General features: G+C 48.7%; 1 protein-coding gene across 7 annotated transcripts in view; it reads right to left on the bottom strand.

The window, feature by feature from the left end:
• Nucleotides 1–63: 63 nt before the first annotated feature.
• Nucleotides 64–22,770, bottom strand: part of DTNB (dystrobrevin beta) — a 196,097-nt gene continuing 173,390 nt past the window's right edge. For 6 of the 7 annotated variants that reach the window (XM_030491008.1, XM_030491011.1, XM_030491012.1 and 3 more), the window contains 5 exons: nucleotides 20,164–20,323; nucleotides 13,499–13,588; nucleotides 10,270–10,323; nucleotides 6,184–6,219; nucleotides 64–4,254 (listed from right to left, as the gene is read on the bottom strand). In XM_030491008.1, the coding sequence (XP_030346868.1) occupies nucleotides 6,215–6,219; nucleotides 10,270–10,323; nucleotides 13,499–13,588; nucleotides 20,164–20,323 (309 nt within the window). In that variant the 3' untranslated portion in view covers nucleotides 64–4,254; nucleotides 6,184–6,214. The remainder of the gene's footprint in view (nucleotides 4,255–6,183; nucleotides 6,220–10,269; nucleotides 10,324–13,498; nucleotides 13,589–20,163; nucleotides 20,324–22,770) is intronic. The other variant, XM_030491010.1, reaches the window with a different exon arrangement.

The raw sequence follows: 22,770 nt of genomic DNA, 5'->3' as shown, positions 1-22,770 counted from the left end.
TGTTTTTCCCTTTTTTCATTAACATCTCTGTTTTTTTCACGCAGTGAAGGGACGAGACACCCCTTAGGGATGAGATGAATTTATTAAATATTTGGCAGATGACAGAACATGGCTTCCAGTTTACAGGTTTCTGTTAAAAGACATTCCCCACATTTAGAGCATCGGCTCCAGCATGGGTTTGCCAGCTGCTCCCAGGGATGCTCCTGCTCTCTCCTGCACCCACAGCCACACTCATGCGGTGTCAGGAATAGGGAATGGCACCAAAGCTTGGTGTGGTCCCTGATTCCAACTGCTGGCCTCTGCTGCTGGGGACACTCCATTTGCATGGGCACAGTGGGGGCTTGGGGAGCCTCTGAGGGATGGCATGAGTGGCCAAAGCCACTGCCTTCCCCTCACACATCACTGACAGACCAGCTGGGTATGGGGCATATCGCACAGTGTCCTATTCCCTACCCCATGAAAACTGGGGGGTTCCCTCCCCGGCCTTAACCCTGAACACCAGGGCAGTGGCCGGGGATGCCGGTGCAGGGACATGGCTCTGTCCAGGTAATTTTCCCATGAGAAAACATTTTTAGGTGGCATTTTGCTTGCTGGGTCAGGTGGGTTTTGCCCAAGGAAAACTGAAGTTTCATTTCAATCCGAATTGGATGGGCGCTGCTGGCCGGCTCTGTACAGTGCGAGAAGGTGCTGTGAGCTCCACAGCTCTGCCCCAGCCATGCTCAGCCCAAGTGGGAATTAAAAAGGGGCTTAATTACAGCTGCCATGGCTGCACCACAGTGCCAGCATGCCTACCCATCACTGCTGAGGCACTGGGTCCATGCTGGGGACCAGCCATCCCCTCGGAGCTGAGCAGTCACCGGCAGGAACACTCGGATGCAGTGGCTCTCCTGAAAAGCAGCACTGGCATGCGACACACTGCCTGCAGCGCACGCAGGCACATGCACACATGCACATGCACCCGGCTTCCGCCCTGGCAGCTTCTCCAGCTCTACAGAGAAGATTTCCATGGAGCTTCCAGGATGCTGAGCAAGGGCTGGGGTGAGCGGCTGTGGAGCAGTCGGTACCCAGCATGGTGCCGTGGCCTCGGGAATCTGCACATGCCAGGGCTGGGGTGCAGCAACACTGGAGGGGGGCATAGCCTGGGGACATGTATTAAAGCCCAACCAGAACTGTTCCTCCTGGGAGATTTAAGGCGATTATTCCAAAGGCAAACAATAGTTCATAAGCAGGTTCCAAAGTTAACTGTAAGCAAGCTGGGGTGCTGGGTGGTTTTTGCCCTACAGAGTGTCCCAGTATGTCACCAGTGGAGGTGCCTGGTGTTACTGGAGTGCAAAATAATCCTGGGCATCTTGCCTTTCTGCAGGAACACCCTTGCTGGCCACAAGTGGTGCAGCATCCGTGCTTGTCTTTGTACTTCCTGGGCTTGGCTGGACCAGTCTGTGCCCCAAGATGTGCTTTGAGACCACTGCCTACCCCACTACTGACCAGTGCCAGGAGCAGTGGCATGTCAAGGGCAAACCCTGGGGCACTGGGACGGCCTGCACCAGCTGGGCTTCACTGACAAGGTCTGGAGACCAGCAGTGACCTCCCTAAATGACACCCTTGGGTGACATGTCATGACAGCGTGCTCAGGGCACGGGCCAAGCCAGTTAACCACGCTCTGCTTGGCATCACCATGCACCACAGGGCAAGACAGGGAGGACCCTGTGGCATCATCCCCATCACCTCCAAGCAGTGGCGGAGGGAAGCCAACAGCAGCAGGCTGATGAGGTCAAGTGCAATTCAGCTGAGGCCTTGGCGATGTGACACATGGACCCAGCTAGCAGATGCTCTCGCTCTCTGGCAGTCTCAGTGCTGGACTGCTGTTGCTGGCTGCAGGGTGCACGTTGACTGCAGGACTGCAGCCTTTCCAGAACCCTTTAGATCAGGGGGGTCACAGGTTCCTCCTGCTCCGGTGGTGTCTGGGCGAAGGCTGTCCTCTCACAGCAGCCAGCGCGGCAGCCGCCAGCACCAGCCAACCAATAATATAAAACATCTGCTAAAACGCTTTGCTGGCTAAAATGAATGGTACCATGGGTGAGGTAATGCAGAGCCACGGCACGAAGGGACACATTTAACATACACAGACAACATCCTGGCTGCATCTGTACAAAACCCCATCGATTCTGCCAGGTTTTCCGAACAAAGCCCCAGCTCCACTGGCTATCACTGTCCCTGTGACCGGGAGAAGGAGAGGCACAAGCACCCTCCCTGCCGTACCTGAGCTTGCATCAGCCCATGAAGCGATGGCTGCCTCCCATCCATGTCCCCCCATGAGCCCTGCAGTGTGGCAGGGCTGGCTGCAAGACCCCTGGCAGGGGGGTTTTCCCCAACGTTCCCCCTCTGAGTGCTCGACCTTGCATCTCCTCCATCTGCAGCCAGACCATAGGATCAGAGAGATGCTTGTGGATGAGGTGGTGGCTGCAGCAGGAGGATTCGCCTCCTGGCAGTCAGGGTAGCAAAAGTGAGAAGGGAAAGTCGCAGCGTGAGTAATAACAGGATAAAAGCAGCAAACATGATGGTCCCCTGTGATAAGGGCTTCCCTGATGGTGGAAAGGAGATGTGTACTCATCCCTGCCTTCCCTTTCTGTGCCATGATTTGGGCTGTGGCACTTCTAAGGAGGTGATGACTTCACCCCACCATCCCACATGGCTTCCCGTCACCAGCCGAGGCTACCCCATGGTGCAGCCCCACCCCCGGCACTACTGCTGGTGCAGATGCCCCATCCCTGAAAGACACCCGTGGCTCTGATACTGGACCCAGTGGGGCTTGGCTGGGAGCCCCCAGGTTCTTGCTCACGTGAGGTGCCAGGAGATCCCGCTGGCCCCTCGCACCTCTGGTCAGCAGGAGGAAGGCCCCCATGCCTGCACAGCCATAACCCCTCCAGCTGCCGATGGCCTTCACCACCCCAGCAGCATCCTGAGTGCAACCACTAGCAAAACATTCCTATTTTCCGTGCTCCAACCAAAGCTGCTGCAGGTCCTCATTCAGCAAAATCATCTGAAAACACACATGAAACCTTCCCTGTCCCTGCGAGCATGCTCTCTTTGGCAGGCTAAACCTAACATGCTGCACCAGGTTATCATCACTTTCCTCTCCTTCTTGACAGCTCATTCACAATATTTATATTCAACCAAATCTGTGGCCACTACATATGTTTATTTTCTTTCTCCCCAAGGGCTGTAGGTACCCAACGAGCACTTTCCACCGAGAGTTGAGGCCATGTATCAGTTCAGACGGGAAGAAAAGCTGAGGGCTGGTTTCAGGGTTTATCACTCCTTTCCATTCATCACCCTTGATAAATATTTATAGATGCATTAGGGCACTCAGCTCCTTCCACTAAAAATAACATTCCTAAGCACCAAAAAAAAAAAAAAAAATCACCAGTGATTGGAACCGATCATGATGTTTTCTAAGCAGCTATGGAAGAAAAGCCCAGTGAGCATCCGAGAGCAGCGAGCTGCCAGCCTCAGACTCCACAACCTGGTTATTTCTCTTAATTTTAAACAAAACTGAACTGGACTCCTGAAAACGAACGTGGAGATGCTAATCTAAGCCTAGCAATGGCTGTCCCTGAATTCCCTGCCTGTAAAGGGAAATTTTTGTAACAGTCTGAAGAGCAGCAGAGCCAGGAACACAGGGAGGCAGACAGTGCCTCCCTTTGCCCATGATGTGCCCTGCCATTTCCTCCCAGGATGACATGCGGCATCGCACACAATGGCAACCAGACACCCATAGACAGTGCGGTACTTTCAGAAGGTGGTTTTTGGAGGGCAGAACCCCTCCATGTCATACGCAAGGCACCCCACGAGGCTCTACACTCATCATTTCATGCACACCGAGGGGTAGAAGTCAAGAGGAAATAACCGGCGTGTGACGTGATGATGACACCATTTGGGAGGAAATCAAAGAAGGTCAGTACACTTAAGAGCGGGGAGTATTGGCTTTCCTTTTGTCTTGTGGTTTTTTTTTAAACCTCCCATAAATTGCTGACTTTGACTATTGTTAGTAAACACATGGAGGAAAACAGTACATGCAATGACCTAAGAGGCAAGTGCCCATGGGGAAAGCCCTCTGGGTGGTTTGGAGAAAGCCACTTTGTCAGCAGGTGGTTGAGATCGGTCACAGTTGCATGATGTGAATGTATCGGCTGAAATGTGCCGCTTCCAAAGGATGGGGAGACGTCTCTTGACTGTAAGCATGACCCTCCATGCCTGCATCACCAGAAACACAGAACACACCATCAGCATCTGCAGAGCACAGAGCTCCAGCCTGGTTTGGAGATCAGCTCCTGAACCTTCCTTTTGGGCCTGTGCATCTTTGCGGCCACCCCGGGCAAGCTCGGAGCAGACCAAACATGCAACACCCACTGTGACCACCAAGTGTCCTGCTGACCCCAGGTCTCCTCACCCAAGACAAGCTGGGAAACAGAGGAACCATGAGCCTCTGAGTCAATGACACCAGGACAATGGTGCTGTGGCTGGCCCCAGGTCCTGCCAGCAAAGGCCCATTAGCCAACACAGTTGACTTGCAAGCCAAAGTGAGGTTGGTGCTGAGCATTTTCCCCAAGGATAGCCAAAATCTGTTAAGAGAAAGCCCCTACTGATGCTGCCCACCCCAGTCCCCTCCATCATCAGTGGGCAGCCAGAGCAGAAGGGTGGCCAGGGCCACCGGTGTGGCTTGGCCAGACACAGCCACCATCGCCAGGAAGGCTCAGGAGGACACACTACAGGTCTGGGCACCACGAATGGGAATGCAAGGAACCTGAAGAAGAACCACCACAGTTAGGATTGTTTTTCTTTCACTGACATGGCATTTTTAATTCTTTCTGGAGGACAAAGAAACCTGAAAGTAGCTTCTCTCTCTTATTTGTTTGATTGTCTTTAATTTAGCACTCATCAGCGCCAGTCCTTGTGGTGCTAGAGGCACTGCTGGGCTTCTCAGGGAACAGGGAGCTTCCATCTCCAGATCAGTGGCTAAGGGGTGAGCAGGGTCAAAGCCATCCTTTTCTCCAAAGCCATTAGAATTAAAGGGACATTATGAAAAAGCCACACATGGCAGTATAAACAGCTCTCCACTGCTGGCTTCCTCTCTAATGGTGTAATTTCACTCCTTCTTGAGTTACCAGATTGTTTCCCAGATGAAGCAGGACTTGAATTTCTAATGTAAAAACTATCAGAAAAACTCTCAAGTCACTTTCAGGTTCTCTCTATCCACCTCTAGAATGGCAGGGAGGCAGAAAGGGCAAATCCCCTTTTTTCTCCTTTGCAAATTACCTTTAGAGGACAACTGTGGTGGTTTTATCATGCAAAATTGTGCTTTAGATCTATCCCAACTAATTGATCTGTCCCACTACCACCATGGGCTGAGTTGGTAAATTAAAGATAAAAGACTGTTTTCCTGCCTGGTTTCTACAACTAACAAACCTACAGTGTGAAGAAAAAGGTGCTAGAAGGAAGGTTACCTATGACACCAGACCCCATCCCTTTCCTGCTAATGATGTGTGTGTCCTCAGTACGCTTATCTGCCACGAGAACCCTCCTTCTTCTCACTGGGAATGGTGAAAGATGGGCATTGTGGCCATAGCAAATACCCAGCAAGTGTGGAAACCCGATCGGGTGACCTCCTACAAGCTTTTCAGATGGGGAAGATAAGGATCTTATTCAGGTCCTTCAGAGGTATTGTCATCACAGGGCTCAGGCTTTCTCCTGTACCGCTATCTTGTGCTCTCCAAGCACCTGTTTGTCTATCCATCTGTTGTGCCTTATTATAACTTAAAGCGCAGGCTCTTTGAGGGTAGAGATTGTATTTTTAGTACATCTGGATAGTGTCCATCACAATAGGGTCCTATTTCCTCACTGGGGCCTCTCAGTATAGAAGCAATACTAATAAAACAGGAGATAATGCTGTTCTCACTGAAGTTAATGATGTTTTCCCACTGTCTGCAGAATTGGATCTTAACAAGAAAAAAACTCAACGTCCTTTTGAATGGTTGTGGAATGATGGGCAGGCAGGGAACCTTCCTTCTGCAGAAATGGGAGATAAAGGACAAGGGCAGGAGGTGACCAGGGACCTAAGCATTGGGATAGTGTGTACAGAGCAGTGCTGCTGGAAATGGGAAGAAAAAATCCATCCATCCTTACCTGAATTACTGTACAACCTGTGGTCGTCTACCTAACCTGCAACACAGGGAAAAGCATGTTCAGAAAATAAGTAATCTTATTTCCTATAAAATGAAAAATCTACTCTCCCCATCTGCTGTTGCTCATTCTTCTCAGGACTGCAAACAGCTTCACAGGCTTTGGGATAAACAGCAAGTCCTCTGAAATACAAGGCTGGTAGGAAAGGGCTCCTGCTCTCAGTAAACCCCAGAAATCCCAGCACCTCTGAGGTGAGCAGGAACTGCTGGGCATTGCCTGGCCCAACCTCCCCCAAAACAGGGTTAGCCACTGCGGGCTGCTCAGGACCTTGTCCCACCAAGTTTCGAGTATCTCCAAGGGTGAAGACCCTACAGTCTTTCTGGGCAACCTGTACCAGAGTTCGACCAGCCTCATAGTAAGAAAGTATTTTTTGTGTTCAAGCAGAATTGCCTGTATTTCGATGTGTGCCCACTGCCTCTTGTCTTTTCACTGGGCACCACTAAGAAGACGGGTTTCATTTTCTTCACTCTTTCCCATCAGTTATTTATACACACTGATTTGATCCCGGCTTTCTCAGTCTCTCCTTGCGTGACAGATGCTTCAATGCCTTAATCACTGTCATGGTCCTTCCCTGGACTCTCTCCAGTCCATGTCCTTCTTCTACTGGCCTCAGCAGCGCTGAGCAGATGGGAAGGATCCCTTCCCTCAACTGGCAATACTTTGCCAGCCAAGGAAACTATTCGCCTTCATTGCACAAGGGCACATTGCTGCCTCAGGGCCAACTTGGAGTTCACCAGGACCCCAGGTTCTTCCCCACAGAGCTGCGTGCCCATGGCCTCCAGCCTCTCCTGGTGCCTGCGGTTGTTCCCAGGACTTTGCACTTCTCCTTGTTGAACCGCAGGAGGTTCCTGATGGCCCATTTCTCCCTCTTGGTGTTACAGCTGCTCCTCCCAGTTTGGTGTCATCTGCAAACCTGCTGAGGATGGACTCTGTCCTGCCCTCCTGCCCTCCAGGAACAGATGGCTGCATGGACTGCAGTTGTGATCAATGTGGGCAGGTGTATTTCATAGAATCATCACAGAATCACAGACTGATTTGGGTTGGAAGGACCTTCAAGCTCATCTAGTTCCAAACCCCTGCCATGGGCAGGGACACTTTCCACTAGATCAGGTTGCTCAAAGCCCTGTCCAACCTGGCCTTGAACACTGCCAGGGATGGGGCAGCCACAGCTTCTCTGGGCAACCTGTGCCAGGGCCTCACCAGCTTCACAGGGAAGAACTTCTTCCTAAGATCTCATCTCAATCTCCCCTCTGTCAGTTTAAAACCATTCCCCTTGTCCTATCCCTACATGCATTCATTTCAAATTAGATATTTTTGTCTAACAAATGTTATGGGATGGCAAACCATTCACTTTCTTCAGCAGTGTGACAGAGTGGATCTTCAGGCTCTTTTCTAGCAGTCTGGGGATTATAAAATCCAAACAGCCAATACATGGAAGGACCAGCTCATGGAGAGTCTCATTTCAGGTGATATTGTCTTGGGTTCACCTCCTGGTCACCAACAGGAACACGCTGTCTTGGAGATGGGCAGCAGTACCATAGCACACAGTGACTGTGGGATGTTCAACCTAGAATAACGTCTGGCACGCGTGCAATGCATGGATACATAATGCCTGGTTTCAAGAAGGGGTAACACAAATTGAGCACTGGGGCTGGCTGAACTGCTGTGGGGTGACATCTAACGTGACTGGATAGGCGAGGCTTTGCCAGCTCCCGACTGTGCTCTTCTGTGCCTGGAAACCTTGTAGACTTCTAGTCTGGAGATGCTGCTTAATTTGTAATCCTAACCACAAAAGACTCAGCCAACTTGGGAGACTTCCCGAATGATTTCATCTTGCTAAAGCCAGACCACGCCACTGCTATATCAAGTGTTTGAACATAAGTCTCTCTAGCAGGGAAGCGAGTTCTGAGGTGGATTAATTGGGACACAGAGAAATACGAAATACTTTATGAAGAAACTTGTGAAGAAGCCCAGGGGCGCTGCTGTCCCTAGGAAACACATCCCAGCAGAGTCTCTGCAAGGACCAGCATCTCCCTTGACTATACCAGTGCAGAACTGGTGGAATACACGAGCTGCAAGTGATTTTTCTTCTTGTTCATTCACGATGGGAGGAACTAATGGGCTGACGCATCAGCTAGGGACAGCTTTGCTGAGATGGGGTGCACAGAGTTGCTGTGCAAAGAATGAAGTTGGGGTGAGCAGAGGTTGCTGCTGGCCAGCCCCATCCAACCCCACGCGACTGGAGCATCCTGGCCATGGGTCCTGTAGGTAACATGGGGCAGAGAATGGGCACTTTCAGAATGTCATCTCCAATGCAGCCTGCACAAATCCCAGAGCCTGACGCCCCATCGCCCCATGCTTCAGTGTCTGGAGGAGTTCCCATAGTGTGCACACTCCGCAGGACAGCAGTTTATGTATCGATCATTCCTTGATTCTTGTGCCAGATTTTTATCGCACTAACTTTGTGACATTAAGAAATCACTTACTCTCTGGCAGAGATAATATTTACATTCCACACACAGGCTTTTGGACCAAGCTCTGCTTTTGGTTACATGTCTCAGTTGTGTCCCCCTGCCGACTTCAATGTTGCTGCAATGAGTAGCTGAGCTGAATTTGTCTTACTAGGTCTCTGCTACTATACATCATATTTCAAGTCTTCAAAATCCCCCTTTCCCATGCAAGATACAGTGCACATTTGGAAAAAAGCAGAAGGGTCATCTGCTAAGCATCTAAAATATTTAACCAAAGAGGAATGTTCTAGGGCAAAAAGGGTCCTGTGATTTAGAGCCAATGCTCTAAAAAATCCTGTTTTAGCTAAAATCAAACTTACTGCACTTTTTCCTACAAACTTCTAATGTCTAATAGTGATGCACTTCAAACAAACTTATCATGTCTAATACTGATGGACAAACCATCAGCAAGCAGAGCATTTCCAAACACCTGAATGCTTTGCAGAACTTGCTGGACAGGAAAACTCAGGAAAATGAGCTCTTCTGGTGAGAAATGTGAGCCCTGCCACTTCAGCTTAGCCAGAAAGAAAATGTGCGTACAACAAGAAAAAGGATAAAGTTCCAGTTTGTTGATGCTGAAATTAGGTTTGGCTCCAGTGAGACAAATGCTTGGGCTGATCCAAACCTGTCTGAGTCTGTTTCTTGCGCTTTGGTTTAAAACATTAGAAAGCAAAAGACAGAAGACCCCTGAGCAAGGTCTGCTCCTGAGGAGGGACTGGGAGGTGCTTTGGTGTTGGCTTGTGGAGTGCAACACGAGGAACGGATCTCCTGCAGACCTCTCCAACTCAACCGTATGCTGCACGGTTGTTTGCAAGTCTTGGTGCTGTGCTCCACACCTGTGATGATCACTTCCAGCCCTGAGAATAACTCTGCTAGCATGTGTCATGGGTTCATTTGCACCAAAGGAAGATGTGGTCTGGGGAGGGTTAGTATCTAGACCTGCAATCCAGGGATAGCAGAGATGAAAGGACCTCCTGTGAAGCTGCTCAACTGACAGCACTGCCTACATAGGATTACCATCAGAAGAGTACTTCTGAACGTTTGTCCAGCCAAGGTAACGGGAGGCAGTGGCTCAGCAGATGATGGTTCCACTGCTTAGGACCTTCACTGGTCACCATCCCACGCTTTGTTTTTTTCTAATGCATTCATCTGAACTGGATTTCTCGCAGCACTTGGAGCAACCCCTCCTCCTCTGACATTTCTGCGCATGACCTTTGCTGAAAGAAAAACATTCTTGAAAGCTGAATACACATGCTGAAGGAAGCCTGGCCATGATGTCATCTCAAACCATGGCAGATGTTGGAGAGAGCAGCACGGCGATGACCGGAGCAGGCAGATAGACCTGCGCTGTGTCTGCGGGTGGTGTAACAGCAGCAGCAACACAGGCTGCTTCCACCTGGAGACACCCGCATGTGGAGCCCTCTCCTGGGACTCCAAATGGAGATGGCAAACTGGGCTCCTGCAGAAAAGCAAGTCAGAAAATGCTTTACAGCTCAGAGACTGTAGTTTGTCCCCTTACCTCGGTCCTTTCCATTCTGCATTTTTTCTGTTTCTTCTTCATCTTCTTCCTCTGCTTCAAAAAAATGAAAATAAAAAATAAAAGCAGACATGAGACAAGGAAGTGAGAGAATAGATGCTCGGGGGTCTTTTCGGTGGCAAGGTAGAACTGGCTTTTCAGGGATAGCTGACATTGGAGGGGAAGGAGTGTCCAGGCTCCCAAGGAGAACCTAGGTGGAGAACCCATCATCATCCCTCCTGTGGCATGGTGTCTGCTCACTGCTGGTGGCAAAACAGTACCCACACCATCCTGATCAGAGGATTGCAGAGTACTAGCTGGAAGCAGTGCCTACATTGTCCAAAAGAGTGGACTACTAGTGGACTACTACTTTGCCCGGGCAGTACTGGGACCAAAGTCCCTTGCGCACTCTTACTTTGGCACCGAAAGAAATGAAGAACTGCACAATATACACAGAGGGAAGGAAGTCACAACTTTTATGCTAAGGTCAAATCTAAGGTAGAAAAATAATGGTTAATGGTGAGGTGAAAACCTTGGAGGGTCCCTCCTGGTGCTGCAGGATTTGCCTATGCAAGGTGTTCAGTGATGCCGATGCTGACATGGGAGCAAAGCCATGAAACTGGTGACAGGCTGTGCCTACAGAGACCAGCGCTTGTTCTGTGCCTGAGAGCTGGTAGTTCATTATATTTAACTCTGATTAACTTGAAGAGAGTTTATGGCCAGGCTTGTATTTATGGAGCAGAGAGTGGGAGCAGAAGGTCACATTCTTCTGCAGATGGTGGCTCGTATCTCTCTGCACAACATTTCAATGAGACCTGTGTAAACAGGTAATAGTTATTATGAGCAGTGATATCACTTCTGCCTACTTCACATGCTGCTGAGAGCAAAGAAAGGGAGAAAACCCTGCAATGAAAAGCACAATTTGAAAACCTGAAGCATTCTGAATTGATCTGATCAAAGAGGATCTTACAGACATTTGCTCTCTTTGCTGCTTTAACAGCAGGATTGATGAGACATCCAGGAGTCACACACTCTCTGCCCGCTCATTGATGGCTATGGATGACTCCTTAGTGCCAAGCGCAGAAGAGATCACTGACGAAACCAAACACATTTTCAATACCAAGAGACATGACCTGGAGCAAAACAGCTGCTTTGGGTCCTGAACCTGCCTCCTGTTGGGCAGCTTGGCAGGGCAGGGCTGAGCCATCCACCAGCGTCATGCCTGGTCCCTGGAGATCATCCCTGCATGTCTTTTTAAGCTCAGTTGGCGTAAAAATGATGCCAGTGTTCCCTAGGTAGCACCAGGAGCATTAGGCTTTTGGTGCAGGAGGAGATGGCTGGGAGCACAGCCAGAGCATCTCTGGAAGCCCATCTAGGAAGGGGTAACCCCATCTAGGAAGGGGTAACCCCAAGCAGTGTTTCCCTTCCAAAGGAATCTGTTTTCCATGCTTGTGCAAAGGCAGAGAGAAGCAAACAGAGGTGTGGGTGGTGCACACAGCAGTGTCTCACAGAACCCCCGGAGCACAATGCCTGCAGCTATATCGGGTGAGCCTGGGGCTGGAGGTGGTGTCTATTCTCACAGCTTACCTCCGGGACAATAAGTGTTAAATTCCACCGACTCTCATCAGCTGAGGATAACTCATGCTTTTCCTAATTTACACAAATGAAATGATTTCAGAGACTTTCAAGGGAGCCTTCTTCAGTATCTGCATATCCTCAAGTAGGAGACTGTAATTAATTCCATTTTCACTCCCTTGTGAACCGTAACTGCGTTGCACGATCCCTGACAAGCCTGAAAGGGCTGTCAGTAGTGCAAACCCGGGCTATTTGCCTTTGCCAAGCTCCTAGGGATCTCAGAGGAGGGCAGGAGAGCCATGGGTTCAGCCGACCCTTCAGCTCTGCCACCAGCCACCCAGGGCCAGAGCCTGAGCTCAGCCACACCACTGCAAATGCGCTCTTCTGTTAAAAGCAAAGAATAAATGACTGCAGACATCTGTTTTGGGCAGAGGGTTTGTTCACTGGGTTTCAGCCTAGAGGGAAGAGAGCTGTGTGTGTCTGAGCATGGTGATTTATTGAAGAAATACACGGCCCTTCACTGCAATGGCACCGGCGATGCTGCTGTCATACATGAAAGACTTTATTAACTCACAGCTGCCTTTGCAGCCAAGACACTGGATTTAGACTGGGTGAATTTACTGCTTAGCAGTAAAATATCAACCCGATTTATAACCGTGAGTTCTTCATTAAGGGCAGTGGGAACAAAAAGCCTAACTGGTTTTAACATGGAGTTTGATAAGTTTATGGGGGGGATTATGTGATGCCACTACCGGATACAGCAATGGGCTGGGGGAGGCATGAAAAAGAAACTGCGAGGTTCAGGCTGAATACAGAACACTTTATTTCTCCCTTAAAAGAGAGGGCAGCCCACAGACAAGCTGCTGGAATAGTAAATGATCACACGCACCATTGCCAACAAGGCTTGAGAGCCACAGGATGAATCCTTGGGCTACAGCAGGAGCTGCTCCTATACCATCAGGGTGTTCACTGGCACAGTAAAGGGCACAAAGGGAATAATTATCTTTTTCCCACATCACTGTTTAACCCTTTGTTGAAATTGGCCTCATGTACCTTTACTGTATGTTTGCAATTATGGCCTCTAATGGGCATTCACTGCAGAGGAGTCTCACCTGCTGCTCAAGCATTGCCATCACTAAGCAAAAGTTTAGGGAGACTCACTCAAAAATTCTGCTCTGGCTTCTGACTTGCTGGCTGGTGTTGTTAAGGAGCTCTGGCTTCCAGAAGTGGGACACGGAAGCGGCACTTCTCCTGCCTAGTGAGTGGTCTGGGACATGCCTGCAGGGTACACTGGAAAAGCTGCTCAGTGCTGCTACACAGGCATGGATCAATATGCGCAGGAGCATGGGAGCTAGATGTGAGTCTGCTTCATGAATCACCAATGGTGCCACAAGCCAGGTTGGTATCCAGAGTATTGCCTTAACTCTCAGCGATAAAATCAGTGGACAGCCTGTTCAGGAGGTATTTGGAGTTCTCAATGATGTCAGCTACAAAAGTGATTTTTCATTTTATCACTAAGAAAATGAACCCGTATCCTCCCATGATGCTTTAAATAGTTTTTGTAAAGAATAAATCTCGAGAAAATCTCAATCTCCAACCCGTGGCTTCAAGCTCTCATTTTCCTACTGTGCGTGTGTGCCGCTAAACTGACTCTTACCCGAATGAAGTTCCTTCACCAGAGATGACATGGTGTTGGTGATGGAATCAGCTGCTACCAGCAGGTCGTTGCGGAGGTTCCTCCTTGTACCTGGGAGCAGACAGACAAACAGCAGGAATTACATGTGCCCCTCTGACACTGTCCACCCTCCTCATGCCACAATGCTTGGCCATGCATCCGTCACTGGTCCTCACCAGGGTCCCCCTCGCCAGACAGAGCTTGGTGTGCCAGTATATGGCAGCACCCTGTCAAAGTAGCTCCTCTTAGTGAGGGATGGGGATCTGCTCTGGAACTAGTTCTGCTTGTGTGCCTGATCACCTCTTTGGCTAATTAGCTATCACACCAGTCTTCTCCTTGACAAGGACAGTGCTCGTATGGCAGCTCAAGGGCAGATGCTTCTCTCCCCATGACAGGAGTTGCTGGGTGCTGGCCGTGACACAGCTCATCCATGCTCTTCATTTGTGCAGAGTCGTTATCACTGCTGGCTTCTCTGCTGCAATCAATATCACTGAGGTTTGAGCAGAATAAAAGATAACTGAATTCTTGCTCTCCTCTTGCATTGCTGGAGGAACCAATCTTCTCTCCCAGTGTGCCACACAGCCAGGGGATAGGCACTTAGCTGTCCCTCACGGCGACACTGACCTGCCCGGTTCCTGTCTGAACACTTGTCTAGTGCGAGGCTCTGCTTGAGGAATCCCATCAGCACCCTGAACATCTGCCATAGCTCTGCGAGAATGACAGGGACCAGCAAGGGGCCACAATCTGCAAAGGAACCGTCACACTGGCTGCTGCCTGTAAAAGAGATGAGCAAGCTGCCATGTGTCGGGGATGATGCTTATCGCCTCTCGGTTGATGCTGGGAAGATAATGATCTCAGCCATCTATTCTGGTTCCCTGTGCTGGTCCCTCTGGCAAAAACATCCACGTTCTCACAGTAGAGCATCCTGCCGGTCATGGCCCAATTTTGTAGAGCCTCAGTGCCCGCAGCCACTGCAGACATGACTTCCCGTCCTCGCTGAGCCTCCTTTCCTCTGGCACCTTTTTTGCGCTGTGCTGTTTCGGTTTTATTTGGAGGCTTTGATGGTGTGGGGTCATGTTTTCTGCCCCGGCAGGTGGTCTGTAGCCGCAGTTCCTCAGGTTGCGGAGCTGATGGCCCTGAGCTGTGGCTTTGCCAGGAGCAGGTCTCTGTAACGGTGTGTTGGCCCCACCTCAGCCATTCCTGTGCTTTTAACTGCTCACAGAAAATGGCTTTAAGCAGGCTGTTATCCCACACAGGCACCAGATGTCCACACTGGCGTAGCCTCCAGGAGCACCACTTTGATGCTGAGTGTCCAACCATGCTCTAAGATATTGGCGCTTGGGATCCCGTCCTGTCATTTACGCCAGTGAGGGCATGAAGACAACACGTGTAGGATTGCCAGAAGCATGTGATGTGACATTCTGCAGCTGTACTCAACTGCAGTAACAACAACTGTACATTACACATTTACTTTTGTTTGATGTTGGGCGTCTCTCGTTCCAGACGTGCTGCTTTAATCTTCCAAATGGGGCGCTGGCTTTTACCCCATCCTTGGCTGGGGGGCTGTCAGAGTACCTACTCCCACATTTTGCCTATGGATTTTAGTGCTGCTTGAGCACTGCCAGAACATGCTACTGAGATGACGTGCTTTCTATCAGCAGCTTTCCCTCCAGGTTAGGCTGCCAACTGACCGGCATAATGCCCAACCCAACAGCAAGGCACTGGGTGTTCTTGTGCATGTACAAACAGCATGCAATTCCTGGGAAAAAACGCAGATTTTGGCCAACAAGTCTGGGACCTGTGATATAGGGGACTCCTCTGCATCTCTTACACAACAGAGGCCACTTTATCCAGGTCTCCTGATGTCCCAAGTCCTGTCACTGTATGGCACAGGGAAGCATGGCCACCATCCTGCCCGATGTTACTTTTGGGAGTGAAAAGTTGTAAAATTCCAGCCTGTCTCCCCTGTGAAAGAGACAAATAATGCTAACGAGCTCGTTTGGACATGTATGTGCAGAAGCCACCCAAAGCCCTCCTGGTTGGTGGCATTCAATTATTTTATTATATGCAAACATAGAAATTTTATCCTGTTTCCTGTGTTCTCCACTTGCCTTGAATTTGCCTGATTTTGCATGATTAATATGAAATAGCACTAATTGTGCAGATTGCCTTTCCGGAAGGATCATTCCAGGAAACTTCTTATGGAGTCTGCTGACCATTTTTTTCTTGGAAGAGTTGTTCTAGTAGTTGGATAAGCCACCACTGCGGCTATCACATGAGGAACTTCCACCTTTCTGCTGGTGGTGGTGGATCATACCTGCCTCTGTGAAATCCTGACAGATATCTTCTTTTCTTTCAAGATGATAAACAGCAGCACTAGATTTCTAATTAGATGGTGACCTATGTATCAGTATTTCAACTGGAATGCCATCAGGGCATTTGATTCTGATACTGTATTACTGCGTTCTCCCTCTGGTCAAGTGGAAGATTGAGAGATCACCTACAGAGGAAACTTATCTAATCTTAAGACTGTATCATAAAATCATAGGATCACAGAATGGTTTGGGTTGGAAGTGACCTTAAAGCTCATCCAGTTCCAACACCCCTGCCATGGGCAGGGACACCTTCCACTAGACCAGGTTGCTCCAAGCCCTGTCCAACCTGGCCCTGAACACTGCCAGGGATAGGGCATGATCAAGATCGCTTTGATTCAACTTTTTAAAGGTTTCCTTCTCTAGACCTTCCTGCATTGATGGGGAAGCTCACAGATGACTTGTGCCCTGGGAGGAAAGACAAGATGTTGGCATCCCTGCCCATTCCTAGGCCACAGCAGAAAGAGGTGGAACAGCACCGAGATCTTCACTCCCTTTTCCTCCTCGCTCCATGGTAACATTTTATAAGAATCTGGTGGATATGCAAAAGTTAGCAAAAACAATTTAAATGTTTTTGTTAACCCCCCCAATAAAATAAGTGTACTGCAGGCACTGCCTATAGATGTTTTGCTTCCAAGGAGTCACCACCACCACCGACATCAAGCTGTTGTGATGTGGCTGCCGCAAAAGTCCTTAGCCCAGCCCAGAATACTACATATAACACCTGGTTCATTGCAACATATATTTGCAATGCTGACAGGTGCTAAAAACCTAGAAAAAAACAAGTTTTCACTTTGGGCAATGTTAACAGGTCCCGACGAAGACTATCCCCTTATGAACCAGTCATTCAGGTGAAAAGCATGAATGAGCCCTTGATTAATTACATCAGCTTCTACTGGAGCCAGGAGTTTGAGGAAGACAGCTCTGGTGACTGAAAACTGTGCAGAAGGACGTTTGCTTTGTCATGGCTTTTGCCAGGATCTCAAAAGAAAAAAGCAGATGGATCAAGAGTAAATTTGGATGCCAAAGCAATACTGTAAAGTGAAAAATGATCAAATAAGACAGTGACTGTACTACTATAATCATGTGTTCTTTACTCCTAGCAGCAGAAAGGAGACCAATTCATCTCTTTGTGCTTTCCTAATTAAAAAAGGGGAAAATGATGAGGCAGATAGACCAGATTTTCCCAGTAACTGGTAGGACTCATTGCGCTGCTGTTCCACTTCACTCAGCCTGGAAAAAGAAAGCCAATCTGCAAAGGGGGGAAGGAGAGGCAGCTGCCAAAGAAATCAGTTGAGAGCTCTCAGCTGTAACCATCAAACTTGTTGTAGAGATGAAGAGGAGGCGACTGGACCACCCACAGCAACAGATGGAGTGTTGTGCCTCTGGTATTTGGCATCTTGCCTCCCTGGAAATGCCTGCTTCTGCTGTCGGTTCTGGAAGTGTTTAGAGAGATGAGGAGCTTGTTCCTACTGATGGGATCAGAAAAGACATATCCTTCTCACAGTTGAGTTGTAGATGCTCAGTGTTTTCTGACTGGATGTTCTCCATCACCTGGCTCTGGAGAACAAGTATTAGCTTTTCCCCATACTGAGTATGCTTGCAGTCCTCGCTGGCATCACATGCCAATTATACTGACACTTCCTGCTCCTCTGCTACCATTTTGTAGTCTCTTTCCTCACCTTCTTCTGGCAGCGGCTCATTTAGGCAAGGAAGAAGATTGTTCTAGAAGTTTATATCCAATGAGCAGCTGATAAATGCAAATTGTTATTTAAAATATGCTTGGTTTTGAAATACAGCATCAGTTCTGGGAAGTTTATTTTCATACTTTGCTTGTTTTGAAAGGAGACCGTCCATCTGACAAAGGTATTTGACACTAACACTCATGATCTTCCCTACCCAGAATGAGAAACCACCACCTCTAGTTTTGAGAATCCATACGATAAAACTCGTCATCTTTTAAATAACTAAAGAACCTGAGCACTGCAACAAGGCGAGGGCTCTTGTTGACTGCAAAGGGACGACACATGAGTAAGGCTGCAGTGCCCTGGCACTACAAGCTCTAAAATGTCCAATATCCAGTGGCATTTCCCACGGAGTACCAAGAGGTCCACATGAAGGGTTGCTGCCTGCCGGTTGTCTCTGTCCACAAACAGCCAAAGTCCTAGCCAGAGCATTAGTGAGAGGTGTATTTTCTGTCCTTCTTTCTTTTATTGTCAGTCAGAAGAATATGAGTGGATGTCCACCTCCAGAAATGTGCATCATGTTCAGAAACAACCTCTGTATCTGTCGGAGGGGAGACTAGGTCCTGCTGCTGTTCTTCTCACAGCTCTACATTCTGGAATAGTAAAGATGAAGAATTCTGGACCAATATGGGTGAAAGGAAGAAAAGAGCACAGAAAACCCACGCGCCACCACTCCTGAGAAATACAGAGGACCGGCACCTGTTCCTATTGGGAATGGCTTCCTTCACCATAAGCAGAGTTGAACTGGGTAGGACTGAAGAATCACTAATTTCCCCCTCTGCAGCGAGATGGTGCCTGAAGGTAAAATAATATTTGCCAAGTTTCTTGACATCAGACTGACAGTCATGTCTTTGCTTGCTGCCTTCCCACATTACCAGGTAGCCAAGTCTCTCCAGTATTTGAGGAAGAAGCAGTGGTCTGCATTGAGCTGAACAAGTTCCCATTTCATCTGGTTGTTTTCAAACCTTGGAACCCCTCTTGAGCTCACAATGGCTTTGACATGGAAAAGTTGGACTTTTTTGAAACGCGTGACTGTAAAACTTTTTTTTTTTTTTAAAAAGCAACAGCAGCTAAGTATAAACTCACACTACCTACAGCAGTTGGGGGATAAAAATACGTATGTCAACTGCTGCCCTGATTTTCCTCAAAGCACAATAAGCTGTATTATTCACAAACGGACAGCTTACCCATTTGATCCAACTATACCGATTTTACCAAAGAAAAGGAGGACAAAGTGGACAGAGAGGAATGCAGCTGAAGCTACCTGGTAATAGGTAGACTTCTTATGTCTACTTCTGGGGCAGTTGGCAGCAGTGAGTTTAAGCCAGAAAGTGGTATTTTTTCAAATGCAGAATGGAATAACATGTAGAAAAGTGCAAAAGAGGGAATTCCAATGGTTGGAGCAAGAAAAATTTAATTGTCTTGTGTATGCTTATGCTTCTTCACCACGGTCTGCCCCTCTTCTTCTCCTCTTCTTCTCTTGTCCTTTCCCTTGCCTTGCCCTGCCTTGCCTTCCCTTCCATTTCTTGTTCTCTTCCCTGTTCCCTTCCCTTCCCTTTATTGTTCACTTCCCTTCCCTTCCTTTCCCTTCCTTGTTTTCTCCTCCTCTCCTCCCCTCTCCTCTCCTCTCCTCTCCTCCCCTCCCCTCCCCTCCCCTCCCCTTTCCTTTCCTCTCCTCTCCTCTCCTCTTTTCTCCCTCCCCTCTCATCTCCTCTTTCTCCATTTCTCAGGTTTAGCACTTTTTTCTTCTCCCCACAGGGCTGCTGCACATCTGTGTCTCTAGCAGAGCACATGAGCCATTCTGCAGATGTGCATGCCAGCCAACTGCTCTGTTAGGAACAGCCTTCACCAAGTTGTGCTGCAAAATTTCATCTCCCTTTCTGCCCCATAACCAGCAGAGAGGTGAGCAGCTGTTAGATAAATACTCTGAATAAGAGAGCTGCTTGTTTTCCTACTTTTGATCATTAAACTGATTTTTCCCTCTGCAAATCATAGCCCAGTTCGACCACCACATTTGAAAATATGACCAGTTTTTAATGTCCAACTGTTAGATTACTTGTGGGAGTAACTTTCTGGGATGGAAGAACCCTTCCCCTGAGGGAGGATCATCATCATAGAAATAATTTCATTAAGTTGTAAAGATTAAAAATCTGCCCCCAATCTCTTTGGTCTAGAGTGCAGGAAAGGGGTTTGTAATTATTGTCTCAGTATCCATGAGTTATGCTTCTGTTACACACAGAACCATCATAGAATGGTTTGGGCTGGAAGGGACCTTAAAGCTCATCTAGTTCCAACCCCCTGCCATGGGCAGGGACATCTTCCACTAGACCAGGTTGCTCCAAGCCCCTGTGTCCAACCTGGCCTTGAACACTGCCAGGGATGGGGCAGCCACAGCTTCTCTGGGCAACCTGTGCCAATGTCTCACCTTCTTCACAGGGAAGAACTTTCTTGTATCAGTCTGAATGTCCCCTCTTTTACATGATGATGCAGGATTAACACCAGATGCAGTTCTGCTCAGTGTGATACTCACCTTGTGAGAAAGCTTCCTGCACATCTCCACCGACTCCAGTGAGTGAGTCCTGCGGGATGTGAGTTGGGGTAGAGCCAGCGGAGGTGGATCTGACGGGCATGGGCATGGGGCGGCTGGCTCCATGGGTGGGTGAGGACTGTGCCGAGCCTGCTGCTTGCGCCTGCACAGGAGACACGAGACACAGTTTCCAAATTTTAACTTTTTTTTTTTTTTTGGTCAATGTCTAAAAATAATTCTGAAAAAGAAAAAAAAAAGAAATGCATAAGGAAAGACGCTTCACCAAAACACACTCAGCTTAAGTAACGTGATGCATGAACAGTAGCTGTTGTGGGAGAACCCCACGGCGGTGGCATGCTGGGCACAGCGCATCACGCATTGGGCTGCACATAGCACTCGCAGCTTTGCTGCCTCTGGTGCAGGATCTCACCTAGACTTCCTCGCCATATGATTACTGTGTCACTAGTCAACCGTCAAGTTGGAAAAAACCCTGGCAAGGCACTGAGTGACTTTCCCTTCCGTGTGCTCCAGAGAGACCCATCACCACCTGGCATCTCCTCATCCTTCTCACAGACAGCAGTGAGGAAACCCCCAGAGCTCCACCGTGCCACCGAGGCTCTGCTGAAGGTCCATCCCCTTTCTTACTTTATTATTATATATTTTATAGATTTTTATTTATTACTAAAATAGTGATTTTTAAATTTTTGATTCTACATTTTCTTCCAGCCAAACCTACCTGTCTCTGCAGTACTGCTCCAAGAGCCTTGTAAGCAGCTTGTGCTGTTGCTTTCCTTCATCAGGCTTCTTGTGTTCCCCTACAGCTCTCCATGGATGGCAAGTGATAGCCCCAAGGGTCTCTCAGGCACTGTCTATGTACCCAAAGTCTGCTGCACTTCATAGCAAATCGCAAATAAATTAAGAATATTTTTTTCCTGCAGTTTGAATGCTCAGAGAAAACTGTTGTAATCATTCAGGCACAACTCCCACTGGCTTCAAAGAAGATGATGTCCCAGTGAAGCCTCCAGAGCACAACCTGAGGTTTGGCACTGGAAGGATGAGCAGGGAAAGGAGAGAGACTCACGGATGTATGAGGAGATAAATATAGGAGCATACTGACATGCACTTATTGGCTCTGTGTTTTCAAAGAAATAATTTCAGTTAAGTACTTGGCATGTTGTGTCAGTAGGAGAGCAAGCGAGGAGGCACTCACCAGTGAGGCACCTCGCTGGGTGTTTAAGGACCTTTGCAGAGAGCTTGTTTCCTCATCTGCCTCCACTGGCTGTTCATGCACAGCCCGGATGGACCCCTCGCCCTGGGAACCTCCCCAGCACTCACCTCACTGCCCAGGAGCGAAGCATCACCCTTCCCTGAGCATTGGCCATCATTTACAAGTGCTTTGAATGTGCACAGTACTACTTTATTGTTGATAATCTGGTTGTTCTCTGCAGCCACTCGTGTCTGTCAACAATCTCTGAGCCCTCTTGCTCAACTGCAAAGCTATTAGTGATCAGTTTTTTCTGGCTTTGCCAGCAAGGGTTTATGATCTGTGACTGTGTTTATGTTTAAGCACGGTCCCTATGCTGCTGTTGATTAAAGGAGAGCTACTCATAAATAATTACACGCTAAGGGCATTAAAACCGTACAACCCCTCTGAGCAAATACCTGGTTTGTTTGTGCCATGTGGTTTGTTGTCTTTTTTTAAGCCTATTCATCGTTTGCTCCCTTTGACGTGCATCAGTTACCGGGGCAACCCAGCTGGCGGAGCGGCAATGCACAATGGTGACACCACCAGCACCCTCTGTGACGGTGACTAGGCCAGCAAACTGCAACGGTGACACCACCAGCACCCATGCAATGGTGACACCTCCAGCACCCTGTGCAACTGTCAGGGGGCCAGCACCCGTGCAATGGTAACACCATCAGCACTCTGTGCAACTGTAAGGGGGCCAGCACCCAGTGCAGTGGTGACCAGCCACCACCCTGCGCAGTGGTGACACCGACAACACTCAATGGAATGGTGACACTGCCAGTACCCTGTGCAATGGTTACACTGCCAACATCCTGTGCAATGATGTCAAGACCAGCACCCTGTGCAATGGTGACACTGCCAGCATCCAATGCAATGGTGACACTGCCAGCACCCAATGCAATGATGACACCACCAGCACCCTGAGCAATGGTGACATTGCCAGCATCCTGCACAGCTGATTCTTGTGCTGCTGCCGCAAGGCACAGCATCCATCACCAGCACATTTTTCCTGTCCTCACATTGAGCGCTGCCCTGCTGCAAGGCCCTGCTTCCCATGGGAGCACCCAGGAATGGGATGCTGTTTAGGACCACGTGGGGATGGCTGCAGCTTCACTAATCCCTGCCAGCCCAGAGTTGATATTCGTATTAACATGAAAACCTAATCATGTGTAAAATTGTCATTCTGAAACTGTATTAATAACAGCGGGATTAAAAGAAGTGAGTAAAATGTTCTTGTGACACCGGTGTCTGTAGGGGGGAGGGCTGCAGGAGGGAAATGTCATATTTTGAAGGTACAATCATTAGAAAATGCACATGCCACACCAGCAACTTCACTTCCCTGCACCAAAACCTTGAATAAA

Source organism: Strigops habroptila, chromosome 6, assembly GCF_004027225.2.
Source record: "Strigops habroptila isolate Jane chromosome 6, bStrHab1.2.pri, whole genome shotgun sequence".
Classification (NCBI taxonomy): domain Eukaryota; kingdom Metazoa; phylum Chordata; class Aves; order Psittaciformes; family Psittacidae; genus Strigops; species Strigops habroptila.
The sequence above is the reverse complement of the archived record's forward strand: the minus strand, read 5'-3'. Positions and strand labels throughout refer to the sequence as shown.